Raw genomic sequence first — 16177 nt, 5'->3', positions numbered from 1 at the left:
ATCCTGCCCAAATGGAAAAGAATAATGACAATAATTTGCTTCCGTGTAGGCTAAGCATCAGCTAATTTAACACTAATTATAAAATTGCTTTCAGCAAAACTGGCATGATTTTGTTTTTCCTGATTTATTACTTACACTGTTTCACAAGTGCTTTAATTTATTGCTGATGTGAGAGAATAAAGAGGATGTATTTCTTTCTGCTGCCAGTCCCTGGCTTTCAAACACAGTGGCAGCCACCTTCCCATTTTTTCCCTTTTTGGATCCTTTTAAGATGATTTTAAAATTAAGGGATTTCACCTCTTTTCTCAAATTTATGTTTGGTAGAAGACAGAGGCTCTGAAGGAGTCAACCTTCATCTTTTAATCTATAAACAATTATAACTCCTTTGCATCCCCTGTCATCAGGAATGCAGTTTTCTAGAATGTGGAGGTATAGGAACTATCTGCTTCAGCACCGAGGTACAGGTGGCCTATGTAAAAAAGCAGCATCCCTAATATTCACTTCTCCTGCCACCTAAGCACAACTGATCTGCATTTGACCATGAGATTCTGTAGTTGCCAGAAACCATGGGCAGCTAAGGGAAACTTCGTTTCTTTTCCTGGGATTAAGTGTGGTTCCTATTAGTTCTCCATTTCCATCATTCACTCTTAGGTTTATCTAAATATTGTTGGAATTGCGTATAAAGCATTGCATCAATTTTAAGAAATAGAAATCTTGATTCCATCACAAATTTGGGAACATATTCTCTATACCTCCATTTCTTCAGTAAGATCCAGTTTTAACATTATGCAATACATTTCCTATGGATTTATATAATAGAATGAATCTGGCATCCTGATAAATATTAACTTTAAAAATACACGTAAATGCAAGTGTAGATACCGTGTTATTCTTGTGAGGGGAGGCTAGAGAATTTGCAGAGAGAAATGAGAACACGTTAAGAACTTGATTGTACTGAAAAAAATAGCTCGAACTAAGAAAAGAATTTATTTCCAAGATGGTGGGAGAGAGTTTTATTAACAGTTAAGAAACCACATTTTAACAGACACATTTCACTGTAAGTGTAAAGTGTTCCCTGGTGAAAAAAATCAAGCCATAGGAAAAACACCTTTTCCGAAAGTGCTTGCACGAGGAATTGCTGGAAGTCGCCTATATCCTCATAAGTCGTTTTCCACGGTGATTGCGGAGCCTTTAAAATGGGAGCCTGGTGTGACTCCCCTAGGAGATGCCTCCTTTTCCTTTACCACTTTATTTCAGTTCCACTCACTTTGGAGGAAATGATGTGCAAAGCCAAGGGCAGGATCGACCTGTTCTGCAAACAAGGGAATCATTTACTATCTGTTAATTTATTGCAGCGGAATATCAGGCGCTCTGCAGCAGTGGGCCAGGAATGACGTCAGCAGGCAGTGGTAAGGACTTGTTTTGAAATTTACTAAGCATGTGCAGAGGCAGCACTGGGCCTTCCTGTGGGTTTCCACTTGGTCCCTTTACACCAATCTGGTCCGACCCCCCTCTCTGGCCATCACCGCGTTGATCTACCTGGGACACTTAGAAGCCCCCAGTGGCAGAACAGCTGTGGCACAGCGGGTCCTGGGATTGCTGGGTGTGGGTGTGGCACTCATTACTGAAGGGTTGGGTGCTCTCCCAGGGTCACTGATGTGAACGAGATACAGTGACCATGGTGGCTCGTTCCTGAGAAGGGGCAGCCCGGCCCTCCTGTGGATCTACCACTATCGAGTACAATTCAGGGTTACGAGCTCAATTGAACCTATGCACATTTTGAACACTTTCTTAATGGTCAAGTGCTCAGTCATTCTCAGATGGCAGTAGCGAGCCATCTTGTGTTTTGTAGCAGGTGGTGATAGCAATGAACTGAGTTGGAAGAAAATGAAATGTTTAAGTGTAGAAGTTAGAAGTAGAGAAATACTGGTACCATAAAAGAAATTAAACGGGAGAATTGGAACAAGTGTAAAAATGGGTGACAAGTAAGAGGAAGGGATTACTTTACTAATAAAAAACTAAATGATTTGATTCAAGAGAGTTCTGGGAAAAAATAGACTGACTCAATTGATTGTCAGTTCATTCTCTTGATTGATTTCATTATTATGTGTGGATAAAGAAAGGGCGAGGTGGATATTTGGAGGAGAAAAGAGGACAAGTAAGGAAATGTATAATGAATAAGGAGTTAGTGGGGAATAAATAAGTTGTGATAGGTACCTGGATAAGGAAAAAAAAAAAAGGTCAACCTTGATTTATAGAAGAGTCGGGCAACAAGATTTGAGACTAGCCACTCACTGACTGTCACTCGGCATCACCCTTGACTATTAGAGCTCTCCTCAGGCTGTCAGCAAACGGAAGAGGAGGACCCAGCCTCATCTGGACAGAGTAGCAGAGGCTTTTCCAGAGCAGGTGGTGGTTGAGCAAGCTTCGGACCAACGTGTAGGTTTGCTCCAGACATTCCCCATGCAGAGTGAAGAGGGCATGATGTGTTTATGGCAGAGTAAGAGATTTAAAGTGAATAAAGAGTTCATAGTTTAATTTAATCTTGAGAATACTGTCGAACCTACGAAAGTCTGAACCATGAGAATGACACAGTCACCTTGTTTTGAGGCCGTTAAGTCTGGTGGCAGTGTAGAATGTAGACTGAAGAAGGACAGGCTGATGGCAGGGAGAGCAGTTGTAGGAACCTGGGCTCTGTATTTGATCAACCTTTCCACCTTGATGTTTGTACAAGAAGAAGTCCAGGAGTTCTCCTCTTGATTAAGGATTGGTAATCTTGTAGTTCTAGCTCAGATGCCAAGTTCCTCTCACGGACTGGTGGAAGGAAGACTTGAGTCAGACTACCTTGTAGTGAGAAAAAGGGATCAACTTTCTCATCAAGGAGAAACTTTATTTTCATGAGGTCCTAAGGTCTTTACAGTTATTGTAATGTTATTTTTTGATAGCTCATTTGATGTTTACTTTAGAATGTTAATGATTTTGAATTTTTTTGTGGTGTAGATATAAATGAATGTGCATTAGACCCTGATATCTGCCCAAATGGAATTTGTGAAAATCTCCGTGGGACCTACAAATGTATTTGCAATTCAGGATATGAAGTGGATTCATCTGGGAAAAATTGTGTTGGTAAGACGTTTCACCTGTTTTCTAAGACATTTCATGCATCATGCATTCTTTCTTTTGTTGCTTGAGGGAAACTGCTCTTGAGTAGCTTAAAGGACTGGATAAATGGATGCGCTACACTTTGGGTGTCAGCATAGCTGAATCCTGACAAGTTATATCTTTTGTTTAACTATGTAAAGGATGGAACATGGCAACTGTCCCTCTCATACAGCGTGCAGTTCTCTAATTGCACAGGTTGAAGCCGAGTGCTGCCCCTACTAGATGCCTTTGTTATTAGGGCGCTGCTAATTGTCATTATGCACAAAGTAGATGTAGCAGTTATTTTCAAAACAGCAGAAATCTTACTTTGAGCATTTTCACCTGCTTTCCTTCTAACTATGTGGCATTTGTACTCACATAAAAAGAACTCACAGTAAATCAAAGTATCTTCTCTCCCCCCCCATTTAAATCAGCTTTCACCTGAGTTTCAGGCTAAGCAAGTACCTAAAAAAATGGAGGATGGAAGCAGGTCATGGGAGCCCACAGGTTTATCACAAAACCCTCTTCTTTCGACTGCAGGTTTCTTTTTCTCTCCCTAACTTTTATTGCTGGCCTAAACCTGGCCCTTCCTTCTTTATGGTCTACAGTTGAATTTTGAAAAATGATTTCTTTCTCTCTCACACCCTTAATTTTAGGGCCCCTTTTTTGGGGGTACAGTTGTTATGTGAGCATACATGGTACTTTCAAACTAGACTCAACTCAAAAAAAAGTTTTACTATTTCATTTTCCTGTAGGAGCCTCTCTACATTGGCAGACATGAAAAATCATTATTTATCTGGGCAGGCCAGAAAGGCACAGAGATGTTTTAGCTTCATCCAAAAATCACGCAAAAGGGAGAGTTTGGGAGGCAGAAGGGATTCTTCCTTCAGTGCTTTAGTGTCTACTCCAAAGTTGGACCCATTATCATCAGGTCAGAAGTATGTTCATGTTTCAGATTATGTTCAGAGGTGTGAAGCTAGGAATCAAAGATCCGCTCCAGCCACTTCCCACAGAGTTCCAGGGACTGGCTATTTTATATCTTAATCTTCAGTTCCTCAGATTAAAGTTCCAGATTCTTCTGACATCATCAAAGTTTAAGAATTGCCATAGTGACCTTTTTGGGAAGTAGTAGCATTCCTTATATGATTTTGAAAGAATTCTCAGCATGCTATTTGCTCAGACAATACATAACTTTATACTTGATTTTCCCATATTTTAAGAACTTTGTAAACACAGCCCTCCATATCTGCGGGTTTTGCATTCACGTGTCTAACCAACCTCAGATTGAAAATATTTGAAAAAAAATTCCAGAAAGTTCCCCAAAGCAAAACTTGAATTTGCCATACACCAGCAACTATTTACATAGCATTTACATTGTGTCAGGTATTATAAGTAATCTAGAGATGATTTAAAGTATATGGGAGGATGTGCATAGGTTAGATGCCAACACTATGCCATTTTATATAAGGGGCTTGAGCATCCACAGATTTTGGTAACCTGGTGCGGGGGGTGTCCTGGAACCAATCCCCTGCAGATACCGAGGAACAACTGTTAGTTGCTGATTTAAGTATATTTACTGCTGTGAACCTATGCAGCTCTCCAGTGCTGAATTTATGTATCCTTTATGTAAGGGCTACTGGCTTGTCAAATGGTAATCTAAGCAGAATCTCTCAATGTATAAAACGTCTCTTGTGAATATGCAGTCTATTTTGTGGGCTGAGTGATGTACTTTAGCTCAAAGAGGTGTAACAAACTGTTTAAGTTCTACATTTCCTAAATTATCTAAGTTATACATATTGAAAGTTTGGTTTTGCATCAGACTTGCCTGTGATTCAGCTGAAAGCAAGGAATTTTCCTCAGCTCTCTGAATCTCGAGTCTAAATTCCTCATGACAATTACAAACTCTGCAGATTGCTTCATACTTTATAAACATAACTGGAGACCACTTAAATTATTCTAAAGAAGAGACACCCATCCTGGAACTAATACTTATCAAAAATGGACCATACTCTCTAAATATTTATTTAGTTCCTTAAAACAATAGGATTAGTCCTTTTAATTCTGGCACAGTGAAACAATTATATAAATATTAATGATTTCCAGCAAATCTAGGTTTTCTTCCTGCTAAAGAAAGAAGAGAATTCAATAGTGTCTGGTGACTTTAGACTCTGTAGATACCTAGTATAGATAATCAGCTCAAGCCCCTATTTTCCTAAAATAGGTAATTTCAGCAAAGATCAATGGTAGAGGAGCTCTGCCTCTTTCCTTGAATTAATCATATCATTATGACCTTAAAAACTTAGCCTAAAAATGCAAAGAAATTGCATGCAAAGGATGGGATCTTTTAAAAGTTTATGTTTTTTGGTTTTCCAGATATTAATGAATGTGTATTGAATAGTCTACTCTGTGACAATGGACAATGTAGAAATACTCCTGGAAGTTTTGTCTGTACCTGCCCCAAGGGATTTATATACAAACCTGACCTAAAAACTTGTGAAGGTAAGATGTATTTTTGTTCTTATACCATGTACTTTGCTGCCTTTTGGAATGCCACTGGAAAACCACGAAGGTAAATTAGAGTCACTTCTATTTTAGACAGTTGTGTCACTTCGTTGAGATTCTGTGATCCTAAATGACACTCCTATGCACTTTGTAAGCTGCTGATGGTACTTACCTGCAACTGGTATTTTATTTGCCATTTATTTTGCATTCAAATGCCATTTAAAAGTATTCAATTTGTATTTGCCTACAACTGGCATTTTATTTGCCATCATTTAATAGATGAAGAAAATATTAGATATGTGCTATTTGAGTTAGTAATTCAGAAATCACACTTACATTTGCTCCAGGTTTTCTGAATAAAAAGATTCAGCCATGTGCTGAACGTAGAGATGTGCTCGGTTATTATTTTTGGCATTCCATCTGGCCTAGAAAAAACAATCTATCTAGGTCAGCTTTACTATCTAATGAAGAATATGTGGTAGCAAATGAGACCAAAGTTTAAATATTCATTTGTGCCCAAGACTAGTTTTTAGCAGTAATGTAGACCTGTTTTTGTTTCAGACATCGATGAATGTGAATCAAGTCCTTGCATTAATGGAGTCTGCAAGAACAGCCCAGGCTCTTTTATTTGCGAATGTTCTTCCGAAAGTACTTTGGATCCAACAAAAACCATCTGCATAGGTATTTGTCTTTCTGAGAATGATTTTCCTATGTTTATCAGTGCTGCTGTATTTAATGTCTGCTTTTATTGCAAAAGGGTTTCAGTATGGAAGAACAAAGCTTTAAACGATCATTATTCCTTGTTTCATGATGCTATTCTTGCTGTAATTCCAATGTACATGTTTGAATTTTTGATATAGATTCTATGGTCTATTAAATATCATCACCCCTTTGCCCCTGCAGAAACCATCAAGGGCACTTGTTGGCAGACTGTCATTGATGGGCGATGTGAGATCAACATCAATGGAGCCACGTTAAAGTCCCAGTGTTGTTCGTCCCTTGGTGCTGCCTGGGGGAGTCCGTGCACCCCATGCCAAGTTGGTAAGAGAAGCAGGTGCTGCAGCTCCTGTGCCCACTGGGCACTTTGCTAGGAAAGGGGAAGCCAAGAACTTTGTTCATTTAGGTTCACACGAGCATTTTAGAAGATTTCATTCTGATGACCTCAATGAAACATGTGGCTGAATAGGAAACTAAGAGAAGTGTCAAGGACAATAATTTTATGTGATTTGGTTAATTTATTGTTTTCCGTCACCACACTGTAATGTACTTATCTGGAGTTGCTTTCCTAGATCAGCAGTTCCTATTGGCTCTCTCAGGAACCTCATGATTAGGGGTCCTGAACTTTTTACAGGCTCAGATTTTCTTCCCCGCAACATGATTGATGTAAATGCACCACTGTTCATCACTAAACTAAAGTTGTTGCAAAGCTGAGGTTTGAGAGCCTTGCTGATTCAATGTTTAGATATATAGATGTGTGCATTTATATAGTGGGAATGCTGCAGGGCATGAGATCTTCCAGTTCTAGACTTTGTTTTCCACATCCATGTTACAGTAATCCTATAGTGTGATTCATATTTTAGGGCTAATAGCAAGAGAGAAATCGAGTCAATTTCCTTCTTAGTCATCACCTGAGTTTGATCTTTAGGGTACCTTTGGGTCTTTTAGGATATCTCAGATGAATTGAGCTTTATTCAAGGAGACATTTCATTCTTCTCCTTCACCTATGCAATCTCAGAGACACTTTGTCGTCTCAGACTTATTCATAGCAATAAAATCGATTTCGTGTTAAAGGTCCTCTTTCGTGTTTCTTATACCGTGTCATACAAAGTCTGGATATTATCTCAGATTTGTTTTTTGCTTTTTGTTTGTTTTTTGGTACAGATCCCATATGTGGTAAAGGCTATTCAAGAATTAAAGGAACACAGTGTGAAGGTATTTATGATTATTTATAAATCATAAATTTCTGTGTGCATGAAGAATGCTTGTGTTAACTTGGACTGGATAAAGCTGTCATATAACTTCCCAGTGAGAAATGTGTAGCAGGGGAAAAAAAATAATGAGAACTGCCGAACGTAACAGACGTGAATTTCACAAGCATATATGCTATTGCCAGCGTCAGATCACTGTGGCCAAAGGGCAGGGTGGCTGAAAATGCTTTAGGTTGACCATAGTTTTGAGTGACTACAATTTCAAACTGCTACCTATGAGGAAGACAGAAAAGGAAGTTTTTGATGAGGCTATAAAATTTGCAATTTTTTTGGTTTGTCCTGGTTTTTCGTCGTTGTTGTTGTTGTTGTTGTTTGTTTGTTTCATGGTCACAGATGATGAGAAGGACATACTCTATTGCCTCGTTTTTGAAAGTCTATATGGATTCTCTCCAGTTTCCTGTGATTTTTTTCTCATGGAGTCCCAGATAGACATAGGTCAGGGTGACTAACACAACCTGACATGACACAGCAGCTGAAAAATTTTTAAAACAGCAATTAGTCCCATATGTGGAATGAAATGAACTTTTTTTCTCAGTTAAAATAAAGAGGAACACTACATCCCCCACCCAAGGTCTTGCTTTCCAAATGATGACTGAATCCTTTGGCCTGTCTCTGGTCCAGACCCACTGTTAATAAGTTATCTGACCTCAGCAGCACATTTTGGTACACAAGTGGTCAGAACAAAACAAAACAAAACAATCCAAAGAAGGTAAATTTCCCCCTCCCAATTTATTTCTCTTATGAGGAAAGATTTAGAATATCTTTTTCAACATCCCTGGCTTGGAAAGTTATTTCTTCTAAATAGAGACACAGTGTGTGTGAGTTTCTTGACTAACGTTCCCCTTTTTTGGCATTGGCAAGTAAGTGCCTTTCTTTGGGTTAACTTGATGGTGAATATTTTTCCCCCAAAAATGTGCAGAGAACATAATGCTCTCCATTAAGCAGACTGGGAAGGACTAGTACATTTGAGACAGATGCAATGAATGATGAATGAATGAACATGAGCATCTTCCACCACTCAAGCTGGGACCACCAAGGCTTTGACAGAACAGCCTGAGACCATTGCTGAGTTAGAACTAGATACACACTTTCTTGGGATGTCTCAGCACTTCTCAAAGGAGACTCTTGACTGGCCCCACATATTCCTCGATGATGGATTTGTTTTCTATGCTCATCTTCAAGCTACTTCTTCTTTGCTAGTTTGGAAGACCAGGCTTCTCTACTCACTTGCAGCCCTCTGGTCTCATAAAGCTAATTGTACGGCCCCTGGGAGCCTTACCTGAGATGTCTATAGTACCCAGACCTGTCCCCAAGAACTCCCACCAGCTCCGTGTCTTTACAACTCAAAAATTACTCCCTGAGACTGATGAGAAACTGTTATATCTTTGGTAATAGGTGGGTTCAGTCTGGTTGCTTTTCAAACATCCCAGAAATTCTACATGAATTATTTGGAGGCAAACTAGTTTTGTAAACTTATCAGGTTTAAAATGATATTTTCAGTTGTGGTAATAATATGACTCCATGAATGGAATGAAGTAGAATGATGTTATACAGATATATTAACTTCATGCTTTTTTTTCCTTCACAGATATAGATGAATGTGAAGTGTTCCCAGGAGTATGCAAAAATGGCTTATGTGTTAACTCTAAGGGATCATTTAAGTGTCAGTGTCCCAGTGGGATGACTTTGGATGCCACAGGGAGGATTTGCCTAGGTAAATACTGTTCATTATTTTTCTAATGAATATTTCTTAATGATTGTTAAAAACTCAGTTAACAAGATAGAGCTGAATATTTGGTTCTAAGTACAGACACACACACATCCCAAATTCAGCATTTCTATTAGGATGCATTGTGGTTTCCTTGGCAAATAGCCTTCCTGACTCAGCTCTTTATTAATTCTTTATAAAAAGAGTAGAGAACATGTCAGTGAAGAGGAACTTTAGTTCTTTAGAACAATAACTGTGATGGATAACAATAGAGCTCTTAAATCTGCCCTCCATGGGCCATGGACAGAGAATTCTAGGTGACTGGTAAGTAGAACACTTTTGCTTAATTGGAAACTGTAGCCTTAGCCTGCTAGGCAGGGCTGCTGTAAGCCAGAAGGACAGGTCTTTGCAGGAAACTCTTGTGGGTATCAGGACTGAAGAGTGTAACAGCCTGAGGAGTGAACCTGAGGGAACGAAAGCTGTTGTCAATATCAGCCATGATGAGATTCTCCATGACGACTGCTAGAACCCAAGTGACAATGATGTGGAAGAGACTTTACACCAAACCCTGAATTCTTAGAAAGCCGCCCTGTGGACTCACAGTGGCAGCAGATTTGAGATCCCACAGTCATGCTTGCGGGGTCTTAGGCTTATTCTGGTGTTACTACTATGGCTTCTGACTACCAGGAATATGTCCTTTGGATCACCGGTTTCAGAGTCCGTGACTCTGGAAGTGATGCTCAGCTATGTTGTATATCTGAAACCACTCTGAAGAGCATCTTTAGTGAAGGACCACTGTAGGTGGTTGAAAGAGTGGCATGCAGTTAAGGGATTTGCATCCTTTATGAATTAGGATTAATCAGCCTTTAAATATAAAACTTTATGGTTTATAATGTAAGCAATACAGAATAGAAAAGCTGGAATTCAGAGGCTAGAGTCTTTTCATAACTATGGATGTCAGTTAATCCTATTCTGAGTCTCAGCTTCTTTGTTTAGGAGGTATCAGCATGTAATGAGAACGCTTTTCCAGGTTCTTCAGTTGAAACATGCTCCAGTGTTTAGTTTAGGATTCATTTTGAAATTAACCATCTTAATTAATAGAGGCAACCCAGATGTGAAGTTGCTCAGAAGGCTTCAGTAGCCTTCTAACATTAAAGGAAGCTCACACTCCCACAAGTATCCAGAAGAATGTGCACAAAAGCACATGTTGAGGTGAAAGAAATACTTGAGAAGAGGAGTGGATGGCTTTTCTTTGCTGTTTTTTCCTCTTTAATCACAAGTAGGGCAGTCCTCATTTCAGAGTTTACTATTCCACCTCTCCAAAAATGAAGTGGATCTGAGAAAAAGGTGCTGGTGCTAGCTGAGATGTTCTCCAGCAATAAAGACTGCAGTTGGCTTTCAGCTAGAGAGACGTCAAGACATCATGAAGTGCATGCACTGGTAATAGGCATAGGGAGAAAATAGGTACAGGGAGAAACCATCTCCCAAAAGAGCATTGCAGGATTTCTTTGAATACTGCTCCTTATGTAGAATTATCAGAAAATAACTAGAGTTCAAATGATACTTGCCACAAGAAGAGGTGCACATAAGTAAGAGCTGCCAGCTAAGAGTCTTTATTAAGAAGGAAAACCGGGCTTCCCTGGTGGCGCAGTGGTTGAGAGTCCACCTGCCGATGCAGGGGACGCGGGTTCGTGCCCCGGTCCGGGAAGATCCCACGTGCCACAGAGCGGCTGGGCCTGTGAGCCATGGCCACTGAGCCTGCGCGTCCAGAGCCTGTGCTCCGCAACGGGAGAGGCCACAACAGTGAGAGGCCCGCGTACCATAAAAAAAGAAGGAAAACCCACCACCAAGCCTAGGTTCCTTGGAGGGAAAAAAATTAATTTCAGTCAATAAGTTTGTAGTAAATCGTTATGTGTCCTGTGCTTTGCCTAACACAACATTGGCAGTTTGCGGCAGTGAGAACACAGCAGCTCTCCTCAGCTTCCCTCCGTTCGTTCCCTCTGGCAGATATCCGCCTGGAAACCTGCTTCCTGGGGTACGAGGATGAGGAGTGCACCTTGCCCGTGGTTGGCCGCCACCGCATGGACGCCTGCTGCTGCTCCGTCGGGGCAGCCTGGGGGACCGAGGAGTGCGAGGAGTGTCCCCTGAGGAACACACCTGAGTACGAGGAACTCTGTCCCAGAGGACCCGGATTCGCCACAAAAGAAATTACAAATGGAAAGCCTTTCTTCAAAGGTACAGTGGTTTCAGTGGTTGATTACTCTTCTGTTAGGTCAAAAGGATGCATTTTCAGGAGCACAGAGTTCCACTGACAGAATTACAATGAATGTCATCAATGCGGTCATCCCTGGATCATTTCAGCGTGCCTTCTTTGATTTCTGAATTTTATATGGCAAAATGTTCACTCTGTCACGGATTTTCTTTTTCTACATCTCAGGACTTCCTGAGTCACTTGCCTCTCCCGTGTAGTCACTGTTAAGCATTAAATAGATTTTAATACTATCCTAAAGCTAAGCATAAACGAAAGAAAAATCTTCTTGGGAGATGTTTATGCCATCTACTAAAGCCCTAGAGGTAACCTTTATCTGCTGGTTTGAAGCATCCAAGTCACTGTGGTCCACCTGACTATAGATAATGGTGTGAGAGACCCAGTGACAGGTCCTCTTTGTCCAAATACAGCAAAATTCATTCCTATGCCAAACACTCCAGTGACTTATAGTTCAAATTTTATTTTCTTATGCTATAATATAAAACCCATGTAAAAAAAAAAAAGGAAGTTACAGATTTAATCTAATTCCAAAATTGAGTTAACTTCTTATGCACAATGATACAGACCCTGTTTACTTCAGCATATGGAAAAATCATAATTGGTTTCTCAGAATTCCGATTATTCAGGGAGGCCCAGCTTATGTTCTCAGTATAGAGTTTTGTGTCGGTTGCCCATTGTGTCTGGACCTACTTATTATACTTCATAACTAAATGAATTTCTAAAAGTGGGAAATGAGTATATAAATATCACTTAATTATCCTTATATTAAAAAGTGTAGACTTTTTTTCTACTGAGCATTTGGTTCAAGAAGTCCTGGGGTTAAAATTGTACTGTCTAGAGAGACAGTTTCTAGACGGCCCTCTAAAATGTCTCTTAAGTAAATTCAAAGGAACTTGGATGATTTGCTTACAAAAGCTGTGGCAATCCATTACCGCAGAAGGACTAGATGTTCTTGAGATTTAATCTGCCAGTTCTGTATCTCATGACATTAGGTAGAAATGAACTTGTATTTCTTGAGCTCTAGGTCTTGCTTTAGAAAGGCCCCTAAAAGGGGAAACTCAGATTACTCAAATTACATGTTACATATGCAGTCTTCAAGAAACTCTTGTACATATTAATTATATTAACGCAAACTTCATATTAATTGAGAAAATATTTTAAATTAGTACACATTATTTGAGAACATGTTTTAAATAGTATACGTCACTTGTAAGGAGTTAAAATTATAAATGGCATCTCCTTTGAAATTCTTATTTTTAGGTATTAAAAAAAAGCATCAGAAAGCTAAGTGAATATCTCATTCCACTACATACTCAATTGCTTGCTGTAGGACAATATATTTGAAAATCTTCCACCTGCCTTACATATAGACACTAGTGGTTTAGAATTTCTTATTCTTTCATTCGGAAAATAGTTCAGCGTTTGGTGTGTGCTGGGCTTTTAGAAGTCCAAATAAACCCACTCTTTACTTCTTCAATAATACTTTCTAAAATGTAGAAGTTTAAAAGTCTAGATCTGTTTACAAAGTCCTATTTCTCATGGATCATCACACATTTTTTAAAATGAGTATGACCAAGACCCCCTAACTTCCTGGGTTTAAAATGGGGTGTTGAGATCTCCTAATTGGTCACTTATGGACTTTTCCCACATTTAATTTTCCTTGAAGACATCAATGAGTGCAAGATGATTCCCACCCTCTGCACCCATGGCAAGTGCAGAAACACCATCGGCAGCTTCAAGTGCAGGTGTGACAGTGGCTTTGCTCTGGATTCTGAAGAAAGGAACTGCACAGGTCAGTGAAGGGGCTCACCCTGGAGGGATACCCTTTGGAACTCTTGGTCTTAAACATGTTGCCACAAGAAGTAAAGCTATCCTGAGGCTCATCTGCTGCCACTTGCTGCTTTTGTGCAGACATCGATGAATGCCGCATCTCTCCCGACCTCTGTGGCCGAGGCCAGTGCGTGAACACCCCCGGGGACTTTGAGTGCAAGTGCGATGAAGGCTACGAAAGTGGATTCATGATGATGAAGAACTGCATGGGTGAGTGCGTGACCATTTGATCAGCCCAGGGAAGAAACATTCCAAGAAGCTTTGGTGACTCATCGCCTATGTCGGTTCTTCCTGCTCCCCCAGTGCGCTGGTCTCCTGACCAGTGAGTCACGCATTGGACTGTGGCAGAGGGAGACTGACATGTGGGAGGAATGAGGGAATTCATGCTCTGGGGCAGCGGGTGGCCTCGGACACCAGGTATGGGTCCCTGAGAAGTGAGTTTAACACCTGGAATAGACACCCCAGGGAAGAGAGAACAATTCAAACATAAGCTATATTAGGGGTCACGTTCTAGGGTTTCTGTTCATCATTTTTAGCAAAGGAGATTGATTAAGATAGTTTCATTAGATCAGGTTCCCTAGCAACAGGACTGAGATGGGGGTATTTTTTGAGGGGGTGCTCTTAGGAGGAACCTGTAAGGAAGTGAGGGAAGCAGCTTAGGGCAGGGGAAGAAGAGAAGCAAGTTGTTCGACTGGGTTTTAGCTTTAACCTGATCCCACAGGGGCCTTGGAGTGTGAATAGTACCCGAGGGCTGTCCCACCTCGAGGCCAGGAGGCTGAGATTTTATACTCCCACGTCAGTTCAAGCAGTTATTGGCCATGGGCAGCCCCCAGCATGGGAGCGGGGTGTAATTTCTCACCTCCCGGGCATTTCTGAGTGAGGTGGATAGCGGTTCTCCAACAAGGACACCTGTGAGCCATTAGCAGCCAGAACTCCCAGCAACTGGGCAATGAGTGCACTGGCCTGGCCGTGGGGCCCTGGCAGGACGACCACCCACAGCTTCAACAGGGGTCATTTCCACTTTGCAGATATTGACGAGTGTCAGAGAGATCCTCTGCTGTGCCGAGGAGGCGTGTGCCTAAACACCGAGGGAAGTTACCGCTGTGAATGTCCTCCTGGCCATCAGCTGTCCCCCAACATCTCAGCATGTATAGGTAAGGAGGAAGACCACTTACCTGCCGGCAGTCGTTCGGCCCACACCCCTGCCAGAGTCCGAGGCTTACGGCGGGGTGCTTGGTATTCTCATCTTCTATACAGACATCAACGAGTGTGAACTGAGCGCGCACCTCTGCCCCCACGGCCGCTGCGTGAACCTCATAGGGAAGTACCAGTGTGCCTGCAACCCCGGCTACCACTCCACCCCCGACAGGCTGTTTTGTGTTGGTAAGTTCTGTATGGTATGTTATTTATTTTCTTTAGTCTCTTTCGAGTTCTGTTTCCATCGCTAGTTACTTTTACTTAATCTTTCCTGTTTCTCTGGAGGGAAAGGTCTTCTCATGGTGGCTCACGATCTTTAGATCTCACCTCCCCCATCTGTTTAAAGAACCAATTCAGTGAAGGCTGTACAGTGTTTTAGCTCTAGCAAGTATAATTTGACCCATGCTGCTTTGACTAGTGAACGGTAGCACACGCTTTGTTTCTGCCTATGCACACCCAGGCACACCAGCCAGTGATTACTAAGTACCGCCTGAAATAAACGCAGCCTGGTGAGTGCTGGGAGGAAGACAGAAAGCTTAGGGTGTGATCTCCACCCTTAGGTGGTTTGGAGCGGCTCAGAGATTCCAAAGAATAATTATTGGGAAGAAGACCATAGCATGTTTATAGCTTACAATGCACTACAGGCCAAGTCTGGCAGTCCTTAAAAATGAGGTTTTGTGGGACAAGCGTTTTGCTTTGTGGCTGGCCCTTAGGAGGTTTAGTTGTGCTGGGAAGAGCGGCACAGAAAGTCCCATGGCTTTAGAGTCAAAGTGAAACTTTGTAGAAACAGCCAGTTTTTGCCTGGTTTGAGGTATACCCCATGTGGAACTGCCAAGTCTCACATGGTTTCTACCCAGAATCATAAATCAGCCCAAATTCTTCCGAAGCATGGCTCAGGACAACTCAGAACTCCAGCTCAGGTCCTTGAAAAGGACTGGAACCTCAGCCAAACTGAATGTCAAGTTTGTAACGGAATCTGTGACCCAGAGAATTTCACCCACATGCCCACTGTTGTCACTAAGATACGTTCTAGCGCCCAGCACTTCTCCTGCATTGTGTGGGGCACACCATATGTTGTGTTCATCTAACTCCCCAACTGCAGTATAAATATTATGAAGGCAGGGAGAGTGTCCATCTCATTCACTGTTAGATTCTCATCTGTAGCACATAGTAGGTGTAGTTAATATTTGTGGAAGGAACCAAACAATTCAGTGACTTGCAGTTGCCCTGGGATGCTTGTATAATTTTGTATTTTGTTTTGTTTATTTGACCCACACGTACCTGGAAACTTCAGACATGTGCCATCATCACAAACACAGAGGAAGGTGATATTATTTTCCTTTTTCTTAGACATCGATGAATGCAGCATAATGAACGGTGGCTGTGAGACCTTCTGCACAAACTCTGAAGGTAGCTATGAATGCAGCTGTCAGCCAGGATTCGCACTAATGCCTGACCAGAGGTCCTGCACTGGTAAGTCAGTTTTAGCTTCCTGGGAACTCTCTCACTAACAGGTCCCTACATGGAGCGGTTCAGGGCCTG

General features: G+C 41.3%; 1 protein-coding gene across 1 annotated transcript in view; it reads left to right on the top strand.

Moving 5' to 3' along the window:
- The window catches only part of FBN1 (fibrillin 1), a 252580-nt gene that overhangs the window by 149674 nt on the left and 86729 nt on the right, over positions 1 to 16177 (top strand). The window contains exons 17-29 of the mRNA XM_067746257.1: positions 1356 to 1409; positions 3001 to 3126; positions 5515 to 5640; positions 6205 to 6324; positions 6547 to 6684; positions 7525 to 7575; positions 9220 to 9345; positions 11347 to 11574; positions 13275 to 13400; positions 13520 to 13648; positions 14467 to 14592; positions 14696 to 14821; positions 15986 to 16108. Coding sequence (XP_067602358.1) covers positions 1356 to 1409; positions 3001 to 3126; positions 5515 to 5640; positions 6205 to 6324; positions 6547 to 6684; positions 7525 to 7575; positions 9220 to 9345; positions 11347 to 11574; positions 13275 to 13400; positions 13520 to 13648; positions 14467 to 14592; positions 14696 to 14821; positions 15986 to 16108 — 1599 coding nt within the window. The remainder of the gene's footprint in view (positions 1 to 1355; positions 1410 to 3000; positions 3127 to 5514; positions 5641 to 6204; positions 6325 to 6546; positions 6685 to 7524; positions 7576 to 9219; positions 9346 to 11346; positions 11575 to 13274; positions 13401 to 13519; positions 13649 to 14466; positions 14593 to 14695; positions 14822 to 15985; positions 16109 to 16177) is intronic.

The sequence above is a fragment of the Pseudorca crassidens genome, chromosome 1 (assembly GCF_039906515.1).
Source record: "Pseudorca crassidens isolate mPseCra1 chromosome 1, mPseCra1.hap1, whole genome shotgun sequence".
Lineage (NCBI taxonomy): Eukaryota > Metazoa > Chordata > Mammalia > Artiodactyla > Delphinidae > Pseudorca > Pseudorca crassidens.
The sequence above is the reverse complement of the archived record's forward strand: the minus strand, read 5'-3'. Positions and strand labels throughout refer to the sequence as shown.